General features: G+C 38.5%; 1 protein-coding gene across 2 annotated transcripts in view; it reads left to right on the forward strand.

Annotated features, from left to right (window-relative positions):
* LOC103993145 (DNA mismatch repair protein MSH1, mitochondrial) overlaps nucleotides 1-13,699 on the forward strand; it is a 38,079-nt gene that overhangs the window by 15,680 nt on the left and 8,700 nt on the right. For both annotated transcript variants that reach the window (XM_009413102.3, XM_018830978.2), the window contains 7 exons: nucleotides 590-699; nucleotides 2,668-2,773; nucleotides 2,871-2,946; nucleotides 6,551-6,609; nucleotides 7,982-8,049; nucleotides 8,980-9,153; nucleotides 10,905-11,111. In XM_009413102.3, coding sequence (XP_009411377.2) covers nucleotides 590-699; nucleotides 2,668-2,773; nucleotides 2,871-2,946; nucleotides 6,551-6,609; nucleotides 7,982-8,049; nucleotides 8,980-9,153; nucleotides 10,905-11,111 — 800 coding nt within the window. The remainder of the gene's footprint in view (nucleotides 1-589; nucleotides 700-2,667; nucleotides 2,774-2,870; nucleotides 2,947-6,550; nucleotides 6,610-7,981; nucleotides 8,050-8,979; nucleotides 9,154-10,904; nucleotides 11,112-13,699) is intronic.

Genomic DNA, 13,699 nt, shown 5'->3' on the forward strand with positions numbered 1-13,699 from the left:
TATGTTGACAGTTGGTTAATGCCCATCTCTTGTACTAACATATCTTACAAGCCATGAAAATCTCACTTCTGTTTGATATGTTAACTGAATTATGTTGACAGTTGATTAATGCCCATCTCTTGTACTTATATATGTGGTGAGAAGATGAGGGTTCTCAGTTGTGTATGTTTCATATTGAAATGATGTATGTGTATCTATGTGTGGACATTTGCTTATGTTTAGATGAGTATTATCCATGTTGAGCTTCAGAGTACCAGTACTTTAAAGGGGGCAGGTGGATGCAATGTTGTGCATCATTACTTGTGTGTGTATTACTCACTTCACTTTCTCATTAGCCTTGAGATAACACAAATTAACTGCATCAGTGTCTATTTTACGATTGTTTGAGCCACATCTATTTACTTCGACTTTGGTGATATCTGGCTTTTTATTTTCTTGTTTAAAGTTCTAAACCATATTAAACAACCATTTACCAATTCCTCGAATTGGTGGAGCGGCTCAAATAAGTTAGAAGTGATTCTAGGAATACATAATATTCTATTGTTAAGGTAGCTGCATTTTCTAATGGCTTTAATTCTTTTTTCTGCAGGTACTTGTCGGTGGGGAGAATTTGGTGAGGGTGGACTTCTATGGGGAGAATGTAATGGAAAAACTTTTGAATGGTTTGGCGGCAACCCTATTGAAGAACTTTTATGCAAGGTTTTCAAATTTTAGTAGTTATAACATGAAAATTTGTCATTTTTGGTTATATTCCATTAGTATTTATTTTCCATAGCGATTCTAGTTCAGATTTAGGATGTTTTTTAATCTACATTAAGATTCTCAATGATGCCCATCTTTTCCAGACATTAATGCCAAATGAACAATCTGTTGCAACAGAATTCAGTATGCACTATATCTTCATGATTGTTGATGTCTACAGTCCACCAAGTAATGTTGTTTTGAGTATTGGACTAGTGCCCGTCTAGGTCATGGTGTCATTCTGAGTCTCTGACACATGATACATTGGCATATACCATGGTAGAGAGAGAGAGAGAGAGCACCTGGGCACTTGTGAGTTGAGGGACTGTAGCAGGTGGCGAGTGTCAAGCGGGTGGGTGGGCAGTGTCACTAGTTGTGGGCACTTGTGACTTGCATGTGGCAGACCGCAAGACTTAATAAAAAACAAAAACGGATTGGAGCACCTGAGGGGGGTGGTCTGCATGTGGGTTCACTCATGGACTTGTAAACCAGTTCGAGTGGATTCAAAACTCTTGGCCTACACTAATAGGTAATTTATTTCTTTGCTGCTCCCACACCAGTTGGGATCTGATCTCCTTAAATTTGCTCAAGGCTGTTCTTCTTATTTGTAATCAGGGTTAACTTCTGAGTTTCCGAACCTCTTTTGGAATAAAGTTTCCATCACTTTACATATCCTCCTGTTAGTATTTACTGTTTGATGGACAAATTTGCTTCTCTAGTGTAGTGGCTTGAGATTTCCTCGAAAGTAAAGTGGCACAGTTGAAGCCTGACTTATATGGTACCTTGATCCAAGAATTGGTCTCCATGTCAAAACCATCAGTTTCTGGGTAATCCTCTTCGAGGAGTTAAGGTTAAAGAAAACATCTCATGTTCTACTAATGATTTAGATCCTATAAGTGAGTGGCCATAAATTGGACATATGCAGCTTAATGATCAAGTTCTCTTGACCAAGGATTTTAATTTCGAATAATACTGCCCATACTGAGCGGTACATACCGGTCCGTCGGCAGATCGGTACACAGACCGTCTGCTACCGGGCGGTAGCATCGATTGCGACTGTTTTCGTTCCTAAATTGGTCAGTGACGGAGAAGAAAGGAGAGGGAGAAGAAAGTGGTTGGTGACGGAGAAGAAAGAAAGGGAGAAGAAAAAAGAAAACCTAGAGATCCGACGCAGCAACGTCGCGGGGAGAAGCAATTTCTTCTCCCCAGCAGAAGAAATCGAGTGAGGCGGCCTTTTTTTTCTTTTTTCCCATGTGGAAACCAAGTGACATCGCCTTTCCTTTTTTTTTCGTGCGGGGAAACCGGGCGACGTCGCCTTTCCCTTTTCTTTTTTGCACGGGGAAACCGAGGTGACGTCGCCTTTCCCTTTCTTTTTTTTTTTTTTTTGTATGGGGAAATCGAGGTGACATAGCCTTTCCCTTTCTTTTTTTTTGTGCGGGGAAACCAAGCGACGACGCCTCCTCCTCATGTGGGCAGACCTGTCGTTTATATATATATATATATATATATATATATATATATATATATATATATATTGAGCGGTACATTGAAATGTACCACTCGATGTGCTTATACTGTATCGTACCGAACTAAGCTCGAAACTTCGATACGGTACGAAATTACAAACCTTGCTCTTGACGACCTTGTTTTATTGTCAAAATAGTTCTTATTGGCCATTGATTTTCTGTTGCTTGTGTTCGCTTCTCTTCTTTGTTTAAACCATATTTCTTGTTGGAAGTAGTGTTCAGCTGCTCATTATACCATGCAGCCTAAGACTTAGGCTGTTCTTTTCTTGTTCATGTTTATCGTGGTATCAACTAATTGTGTGATCGTTACCAACTTGTTATTGCTTGTGGAGTTTAGACTTATTGGTCTTGTATTGAGAAAATTTGTGTTTTCTGTTGATGACTTCTTAATTTCTTGAAGGTAAGGGGAATTTATGGTCTTGATCAAGAAACTACATTCAGAAATGTCACTGTTTCTTCAAATAAAAGGCCTCAACCTCTGTATCTTGGAACAGCTACTCAAATAGGTCAGAGAGGCTTTCTATTAGGTTATTGGTATTTCCATCCTATTATTCACCCATTTGTTTGAAGCTTAATCATATTATATATGTATACTTTTGTCAGGAGTCTTACCAACTGAGGGAATACCCAGCTTGTTGAAAGTATTGCTTCCTTCAAATTGTGTTGGTCTTCCAGCATTGTAAGTTAATATATAGTATTTTTGTTTTCAAAATTTGAACATGGAAAGGTACGATTCCATATTGTTATATGTTGCTTCAGTTAAAGGAATCTTAGACTAATAATTTATTTCTGATATGTGATGTGAATACTGTCAAATTAGACATTCATCTGAATTGAACTTATTGTGTAATTGTGGTCATTGAAGATTTGTGCCTGGTTGTTTTGAATTTTGGCTAAAACTATGTTATTTTGCTTGTTAGTTGTGGCTATTGGTTTTGAATTTTGGCTAAAGCATTATAATTTATATTGGTGGTTTTGGATTTTGGCTAAAATCATAATTTATATGGCAAGATGGTCCCTTCGTCAAACTTCTCTGCTGTTAGAACTCGTAGCCTATGAAAATTTAAATGGTTAACTGATCCTTGGTTTTGCTTAGAAAGTTTCTAAATTCTGTTGGTTCTCTTGCAACCAAAGATTATGACCCGCGACATAGTAGGTTATCATGTTTTCTCTTAGCTAGTTGATCATTGATAAGACCTTAGGGTTTTATCATGGAAGAAAGAGGAGAAAAGGGAATGATCACTTCGAGGGGATCGATCTCCTAGGGTTTGTCAAAAGACTGAATAATATTTCATTGTCTTCAAGATAAACAATTACATCACTATTTATAGAGTTCCACCCAGAGTCCACCGGGACTTGGACTCTAATAATAAATAAATATTAAATAAACCTTTACCTAACTCTAATTGAACTAAACGGACAATAAACAACTGAACTAAATAGACTCAATAAACATTATTCAAAAGCTCAGAAAAAAGGTCCTAACAATTCCTTCATCTTCAAATCAGCCTTGTCCTCAAGACTGAGCAGCATCAAACTCGGGGAGCTTCTCTTTCAACACTTCAGTCATAGGCTATCTGCAATGCATCACAACCAATTAATCAAGTATGGTCTCTACTTTTTGATAGTGTAAGCAATAGGTCGGTCTTTTAGTATAGTAATCGTTGCAAGAAACTCCTGGCCTTGTATAATCAATTTTATCTTTGAACCAATGTTTGCCGTACCGAACTGTACCGCCCGATACGGGCGGTACATATCGGTCCGACAGGTTGTCGGTACGTGGACCGCCTCTTACCGGTCCGAGTGCACCGTAGCACTGTAGCAGTGCTACAGTACTCGGCACACCTGAGTGTACCGCTCGGTATACCGTACCGTACCGGTACCGAGCCCAGGTCGAAATACCGGTACGGTACGGTATTGCGAACCTTGCTTTGAACATTTACTATCACAAGTTAAAATCCGTCCATTAGCGATCTTTACTTTGAATTTATCACAGCCTTCAATGTGATAAGCTAATCGGGCTGCAACTTTCCTGTCTATAAAATTATTAGTGCTACCCATATCAATCAAAATAGTGACAGGTTGATGCTTCAAAGTTCCTCCGATTTTCATAATTTGTGGGTTAGCGTAGCCAGCCAATGCATGCACTGTATGTGTGTGATGGCTTCAATATCTTCATCAGTTTCCACACCTTTATGATCGGAGTCCAACTCTTCTACTTCTGGTTCCTCCTCGATCGGCTCAATCATCAGAAGTTTTCCCTGTTTGCATCAATGCTCCTTCCTCCACTTTTCATCGCAATGCCAGCACAAACCCTTCGTAGATCTTTCTTTGAGTTCTTTTCGGGTTAGTCTGCAAGTAATAGGATTTCGACTAGGAGTAGATGGGATGGGCTGCTTGCTGATCGCCTGTTTATTGACACATCTGTTTCGATGATATTCCATGCTGATTTTTTCCTCATGCAGGCATGCAAATAAAATCGCAGCTATCATGGTGCGGGGTTGACGAGCCTTAACTTCACACCGAATCTCTGGATTAAGCCCTTCAATAAATGTACCCAGAAGTTATCGTTCCGACCAATCTCTAGCTTGATTTAACAATATTTCAAACCTGCTATGATATTCCAACACTGTATAAGTATGACGAATTTTGGCGAGCTGTCCATCAACATTCTCATATTCCGATGGGCCGAAGCGAACAAGAAGCCCTCTTTTGAACTGCTCCTATGAAGGAACTCCGTGGCAAGTTTCATACCAATCGTACCATTGGATTGCATCTCCATCCAGCTAGATTGAGACAATTTCTACCTTGGATTCTTCTGGGGTCCTGTGAAAACGAAAAATTTTTTCCGCCTTGGAGATCCAACTGATCGGATCTTCATCTTCCCCTCTCGGAAATTCTACCTTCATGTGTGAGTAGTTTGTGTGATAATCTTGGGGCCCATTTCCGGTATTTTCATATCTGTGCAACGTAGAACTTGAGCCCCCATCTTGTTGAAATTTGCTAAGGCTCTCCAATAGGCTCTTTTTGAAATCATTAAGTATTTCTTGCAGTCGGTTCTCAATTCTGATTTCCAATGCTTCTATTTGTGCTTTCACTAAGTTATCGGTGGCCATTGCGTAAGACTGCAAATATGTAATCTCAACTCCTGTTTCTGGTGTCGGGACTAGGGCATCAATCACTGCCCTATTCGGTGCTGCTGTTGTGAGGCAATCGGTGGCAGCACTGTGGGAGTGAAGGGTTGCTACGACGATGCGGGGATGTAGCTATGGTCGCTGCGTGGGAGGCAGCGATGCTTGTTGCGGTCGCTGCGTGGAGGGATCGCTGCTGCTGAGGGCTAGGAGGCAGCAATGGTGGTGCGGCTGGGGGCAGCGCCGCCAAGGGCTCGCCACTGCGGTGGCTATGACGGCGCGGATGGAAGGCAGCGTTGCTTTGTCTCCGTCGCACTGCGGAAGGAGGCGCAGGTGACGCTGAGGGATCGCGTGCGGTTGAGGAAATGGCAGTGGTTGCGGCGGTCGTGGTTGCCTTGTTTTGATCGTTGCGAGGAGGGATGGTCGAGTGATAAGACCCTAGGGTCTTATCAATCACTTCATGACTCTTACCAAACTTGATCTGAAATTCTTGAGCTAATTAGTAGCATGTAAAAGTTAAGAGTTCTGCCAATCAGATGATGATGTTTTGCAAGCTAGTAATTCAGTATCAAAGTTTTAAATTTTGATCTGATTTCATTTTTGGTAGTCTACCAGACTGGAATGATACCAATGAAGCTGAACTGTACAAGCCTGAAAAATAATAAAAAATACCTATCAGTACCAGATCATATGATCTGACCCCGTCCTTTGTCAGCCTGGTTGCTTGGGTATATATTAACTTCATCTAGTTAAGAACCTCTACATGCTGTGAGCCATTCTGGTCAAAGCTAAATGTTAGATGCAGCAATGAATCTTATGTGACAATTAGGAAAATTTCTTCTGTAAGTGGATTTATCTTCTGCAATTACATTCTTACCTGTTTTAATGGTAGCATCACACCTTAATGCAAGTTCTAAAAATATCAGTCTAGTGCTGGTTTTCAGAAATTGTTGGACTGATATATAATGGTCAGTCCAACAATTTCTAGAACTTGCATTAAGGTGTGATGTTCTTTGTATATATATATCCATTGGAAAGATATCCAGGATATACCATGTTATTTATATTTAATTACTTACATACATACATTTTCATGAATAGATCACTACCACCATGTTTCAACTGTCTAACTAATGTTGGGCCTTTTTTTAGGTTCATAAGAGATCTCCTGCTTAACCCTCCATGTTATGAGATTGCATCCTCTATTCAGGGTAAGTCCAGCGCACTGTTATTTCCCCCAAATAATGGTCCAGCATATTGTCCTTTGCTTGGGATAAGAGTTTTATTTGTGGTCATTACTTTGATATTCTTCTGTTCTGTATTATGCTTCTTACTTCATCTTATGTTGTTGACATGCCAATCTAGTTAAGGATTGACACTACATGATGCTGTTGAGGGCCTTGTGGAAATTCCATGATTGAGCAAGGTTTAAGTCTTGAAATATTGTCAAATTCCATGCATTGGAGTGCTTGTTGTGAAGTCCTTTCACATGAAATTTGATTGCTTGCAGAAGCGTGTAGTAGATTCCATAAAGTTATGACACAGTTGGTCTTGTAAAAAAAAAATCTTGGTGAAAATGGTGGTTTAAGTAACACATCAAGGAGACTACTCTTCAAATAAGTCATTTGAGAATAAAGGAATCTAATTGAGGAAATGACTTGGCATTGGAATAACATGCATGCTTATGATGAGGGGCCTTGAATCACCACATCCTTTGGATGGGAATGAGGAACAACAGAGAACATTAGGACCTAATGGTTTAGACTAAAAGAGGAGATGATCACTTGATTATACCATACTGTCAAAAAAGGTAAAGAAACACAGGTCGTGGTATGGCCTTGGGAAATTGCAGTTTTCCCTGTTTTTTAGTTGGTTAGGCTATTTAATGTTGTAAAGTTCATCAAGTTTTCGGAACAAGATGTAAAGTTGAGTTCTTCTTGCTTGTTTTGTCTATGCTGAATGCACCTAAAAATGTTCTTTTCTATAGGTTAAAATATCAGGTTGTTCGGAAACAACATTTATTTAAATGAATGTAAATGAGATGGGCGAGAAATATCACCTTGAAAGATGTACCATGTTAAATGACTGCATTCAAAATAAGTTGGACGTAGAACTAAGAAGTATTTATTGTGGAAATTTTTCTTTGGACATCTGACAGTGAACATATGGCATAATAGTAAAGTATTACTTGGTTTAAGGTGATAAAATTAGGGAGAAAGGATAGCTACGAAAACTTGGATAGATGTAGCAAGAAGAGTCATACTGCTGTTCTAAAGAAAGCATTTATTTGAATGAAACCCTGGGGAAAATGTTTCACGTGGCCAGCCTGAATGCTGGTGCTGAAGGACATTTATTAGTGTAGTTCTTATTGCTGTTTTTGATAATTCTTGTTGTATGCATGAGAATAGTGGACCGTATAGTGCATACACGAGGCTCGTGTTCTCATTCTTTTGTTTTATGACTATACCACGTCAAACATTATGCTTTAACTTTGGCACTGTAAGATTTGATCTATTATATATCGATTTTGTTGGATATGTTTTCTTTGTTGGAACCATTATAAGTTGGAGCATTTCCTGACAGAGGCGTGCAGGCTTATGAGCAGTGTGACTTGTTCTATTCCTGAGTTCACTTGTGTATCAGCTGCAAAGGTAATATTTTACATGTTCCTTTATAAGTGTATACTTTTTTTGGTCTAAGTGTCATTTATTGTTATTTATTGTATTATGGTTGGTCTAGTGCTTTTTTTTCGATGATACTATTTGATGTTGGATATTTGGGTCTTTCTTAAGCTGTTTATGGATGTGTTATCACATATCTTGTGTAGCTTGTTCTATTGTAATACTTGTACAAGCCTCTTTCTAAACTTATGGAAAACGGCTTGTACAAGTATACAATAACTAGATTGATTATTGAATACGTGTCTTGGACCTTATCAGTTCTGTTGTAATTTTGCAAAAAGAAAGTTATGGATGTTTCTGTGTCACACCTGAGACATATTAATGTTCTTGCGCTTTCTCTTTGTCTTGAATTTTGGCACTTTCATCTTTCTTAGTTTCTGTGTGCATGTCCAAAAGCATGGTGGCTTTGTTAGCTTTGTAATCTTTTACTTTCTTTTGAATGTAGTGTGCAAATTCAGGTTTCTGATTAAACTATGTGATCTGTTTCTGAGATCGTTTTGCACTTATGGTGTTGCTGTGGTTGCTATTCCATTAACAATTTCTGGGTTGTACAGATTTATCAGTAATATCTCATCATTTATAGAGTAGTTTGACAATGTCTATGCTTTATGTTGATTAGTTGGTGATTTAGCCTCTCTTAGGATAGAGGCTGCATAAGGTGAACTTCGTCAGACCTCACATTAGTTTTGCAGTTCAAGTATCTGTAAAACTGTGTTCTTTTGCTAATGTCTTATGGAACAATGGTGGGCAAGATTTTTCCTTTCGTAAATTAACTCTCTTGCTATTTTCTTTGCATAATTCATGCAAGCCTTCTTGTTTCCTATAGGATGTTCTATTTTTATTTTGCATGTCAAATATATACTCTTTCATTGTCTAGTCTGACTTTGTCTTATTTTGCAGCTTGTAAAATTGCTCGAGTCAAAGGAGGCTAATCACATTGAGCTTTGTAGAATAAAGAATGTAGTTGATGAGATTATCCATATGAGTAGGAACCCTGAGCTTTCTGCTATTTTACATATATTATTGCAACCAACATGGGTAGCTACTGGACTAAAAGTTGAATATGATGTATTGGTATGTGGTTGTCATCATTGCCATAGCTATTATTTATTAACTTCTGTGTTATACCAAATTACTTAGTATTTAAACATGGAAGCACTATGTTAAACATTGCAAGCATTAATTTAAATATTATGGAGGCAACTACATCTAGGTTTGCTTGCGTGTATGTACACCTGCAATGCTTGAACTTTGGAGTTTATGTCTCCTCTCTTTATAGTTTGTGTATATATTTTCATGTGGTATAAGCATTTTCACTACATGAGCCAAGGATTCCATCTATGTGCTGGTGCCATGCCATTGATTTGCATCTGTACATGTCATCATAGTCCTTCACAATCCCTTGCCAACACAAGCATGTACAAAATGGTCTAAAACTTTAATCTGGACTTGTACTATAAAAATATGGATGTACAGAAAATTTATATGTAAACTCTGAAACAGTTCCTTGTTAGATACAAGTTCATTCTGGATGCGTTAGATCACATGCGTGGGAATATTTAACTTCGTATTATTTATTTCTTCCAAGAAATTTTTCATGTTTCATGTGTGGGATTTAAGCATTTTGTTGGTGGTTGGGTTACAATTTTGTGAGCATAATTGGTTTCTTCTTTTTGTTATAGCAAAAAATTCTAGAATTTATAACCTATTTTAGAAGAGGAAATTTTATGTCTGATGATGATGCTACCTAGTCAGGGATTGTGATGGGTTCATAGGCATCAGTTTCTTATGGTATATGGGTTCCAGAAAAATTATCAATTTGCCAAGATCCTTGTGTAGATTGTATTGCCTTGAAAAATATGCCAAAAATTCCTTTGGATGATCATATCTATATTTGGAACTTCATATAATATAGTAGATGGCAGGAACTTTGTTATCATGCTGACCACGTTTGTGTACACTCCAACAGTTTGGTGTTAATACATGCTTAAACTAATGATACTCATGAAATTACTTAAAAAATTATTTTATATTAACAAGTTAGAAATCCATGAGTCAAACTAATGATACACTCATAGGTTTGAGAAATAACATTGTAGTCCATCTCGGCATCATCCATCAGTTTGAGAATCTTTAGTTGTTCACAAGGTTCCTGGATCTGCAATAATTTGTTTCTTTTTTTTTTCTCCAAACTCTTTGCAAGCTCCTTGGAAATTGATGTATTACATTGTGGACCAATTTAGATGCTTCATTTGATACTTCAATAAACTATTTAACTTGTTATTTTTCCAAAGGATTATATTCAATAAAGTATAGAAAGTTCTGATGTAGATTAAATGTAGAGGAATTTCAGAAAAGTGCATTTAATTCAGTGGAGAAGTTACACAAGGAAACTTAACATAAAAATGTTTGACAATTTGTGCAATGTCATAGTATTTGGAGTGGACAGCATTTAAATAAATAGTTATTTTAACTACCTGCATAATGTGGAAATCAACTTTGTTTAATTAATATTCAACAGCTAGTGTAACTTATAGTTATGGCTCTTTTTCAACTCCAATGTAGCTTGGCCTATAAGTAATTAAAAAGAAACTAGATGAACTATGTATTAATCTGTTACAAATGAATTTCCATTATTCAAGCTGCATTGAAGTCTCTATGTATTTAATGTGGTGGTTGGCTTTTTTAGTTTAGGGTATTATGGTGTGATGATTTTGTTGTTGATTGGCTGATGTTTAGTTTGTTCATTTACTGTTTCAATAGTTTAATCAATTAAATATCATAGAATTTTCTATTTGAGTATTTACTTTATATATTCTTGGCAGGTGAATGAGTGTATTTGCATATCCCAAAAAATAGGTGATATACTTTTTATGCGTGGTGAAAGTGGTCAGGAAACAAGTTCATTAGAGTTTATTCCTGATGAGTTCTTTGAGAATATGGAGTCTTCATGGAAAGGACGTGTCAAGAGGTGTCATGCTGAAGAAGCATTTGCAGAGGTTGATAGCGCAGCTATGGCCTTATCAATTGCAGTAAGTTACTAAACCATCGTTTTACTTTGGCAATATTACTGCTTTCAAAAAACATTTGCAACTTCAGCACAAAATTAGCTGAGTTCATGTGCTATTGTCATTTTCATTTTGATGTGGTTTTTTTTTTTTGAGACAAAAAGGAGATGTAGTATTACTATATATTCAAAAACTTTCTAGCAAGAACATCAGCTGCACTACAATGTAGGTTGTAGCAATTGGCTCTACAAAAGTTTGCAACTCTATGAGCAATTGGCACATATCTAAGACCTCTCAGACAAAATTCTGCGCGTTGGTTGGATGTTAGACTCAATTGCTTGTAAAGCCTATGGGACAACAGCATCTTCCTTCAAAACATTGATGAGCTGTTGTGCATCCAAAAATACCTGCACATTCTGTTCTGGTATTGATTTTATCTGATTTACATTTTTTTGTAGTAATTGGATTGCATCTGATACTTCTTTTTAAACCTCATAATGAGATGCTATATTTAGTATGTGATTCTTTCTTGTGCACATGGTTCAAAACAAGGTTCACCGTGTTGACCTGTACTTGGCTGTACGCACTATAGTTCAATAGGAGATCGACACGTGGATTGCCCTGTATCGGGCGGTCCATAACAGGGGACCCCGTGTCGCTTGATACGGGGTCTGTACCGGTCGAAACAATCGAAATCCAATTGTTATCAACCTATATCGGTCAGTAATGGTCGGATTTCGATCAATACTGATCCGTTGCTGGGATTTGCTGAATTCAAATGTTCCATTTGACCATTTGAACCAGACTTAAGAGTTTTTAAACCCTTTCTAGCCCCTCATTCTCTCCCCTTTCACTCTCTCTAACTCATCTATTATCTCAATCACTTTCTCACTCACATATTTCTCTTATTCTCTCATTTGTACTCTCTTGAACTCCACAAAGCTCGAGTAGTCTCATTCACATCAAGCCATACTACTTGAGGAACTATTGACACCCAATCGTCACAGTTGTTCACCTAGCGTGCAAAGGCAAAGCCAAAGGAGAAGGTAGTAGCATCTGTTGCACCATTAGAAGGAAGCAAGTTGGGCGACAAGACACCTCAATCGCATTCAGCAACTTGCTCGGTCCGAAAACATGGTAGCGACGTGGACATTAGTGTCTCGACCAATGATGACAGCGATGTTGGGGAGTCAATGATCCCGTCTATAAAGTTTTAGGGTGGTGCATGGACCGAAGAGCAGTATTTTACGCATGCTACCCAAGTATTAGATCATGTTGTTCGACGATGTATTTGTCAGGTTTAAACAAGGGGAAGGGGAAGATAATGGATGATTTTGATTTGATGCGACAGAGCCTACTGTCACAGACTTAGCTAGAATTGCCTAAGTCGTGAGGCACCCTTGCGGTCAAGACGCGAACTTAGCTTGAGTTGCCTAAGTCGCGAAGCACCCTTGAGCCAAATTCTCGGACTTAGCTGGGATTGCCTAAGTCTTGACGTGCCCTTGCGATATGCGTCCGCAAAGGTCAGCCAATTTGCAACCTCACTCAGGTCCCGAAGGACCTGTAAAATAGAAAGCTGATTAGTTCGAAGAACGAGCGACGGACAAGTCTTGACGTCTCGCGAAGAGGGAAGCTTTACAAGCAATTCAGCGACCACCTTGTGTGCATGAGAGAAAACAGAGAAATGAGGAAAACAAGGACTTTAGAAGGTTGAACGAACATCTGCAAGTCCACAAACAACTGTTCACCGGGTGTCGGGCACGAAGGCAAGTTCCCGTGAAGAAAACGTGCAAACTTGTGAAGATTGTTCAACGCCCGACAATATACCAAAGTCTCATCCAGCCCTCTGCCACCCGGGGGGTTCCAGGGTGCTGAGATGGTTGACATTTCGCGTGTTGTAGTGGGCTGTAGAAAACAGCTCGCGACACGCGAAAATGGAGCCATTTTGGGGCTTTTTGGCTCGACGTGGTGAGCGGTCGCACTGTGCACTGCAACATGTTCGAACATGTATTTTTACAAGCAAAAACACACAAAACCATGGCAAAACAGGTTGTCATGTCTCTGTTCAAGCATGCAAAAGCGACGAACGGTTCGTTGAACGAAGTTGTTTCGAGTGCGCGACGACCGTTCGTGACACTACGTCATGTAGGCATAGAGTGAAGCTCGTCGTATTCATAGTCATCGTATTATGGAGAATCTTACGGGTAACAGTAGTACGGTGATAGTTGGTTCTTCTTCGAGCAGCAGTATGATGATTGATCTTATGATACAGAACAATAGATCAGTGGCAAAAATAGAAGTTTCGGCATTCTCTAACCTCCTCACTAATGTATGCTACAATCGTACTTGCCTCAAGAGCCACCTCGGACATGTGTAGTTCATGATGATTAAACTACGACGTTACCATATTGATGCACCAATGACATGCTGTGTATCAGAATATTATGTCAAGAGTCAATTTTAGGATTTGGTCCGATAAATATATCAAATTGATGTACAGATATATAGAATCGAGGATCCCAATCCATCGCTCGTGAAATCCTCTCGTTCTTCTTGGTAATAGAACTAGGTATATTCATTAATCGATTACTTAATTCATTTGAATCTTAAAG

The sequence above is a fragment of the Musa acuminata genome, chromosome BXJ3-8, assembly GCF_036884655.1.
Source record: "Musa acuminata AAA Group cultivar baxijiao chromosome BXJ3-8, Cavendish_Baxijiao_AAA, whole genome shotgun sequence".
NCBI lineage: Eukaryota > Viridiplantae > Streptophyta > Magnoliopsida > Zingiberales > Musaceae > Musa > Musa acuminata.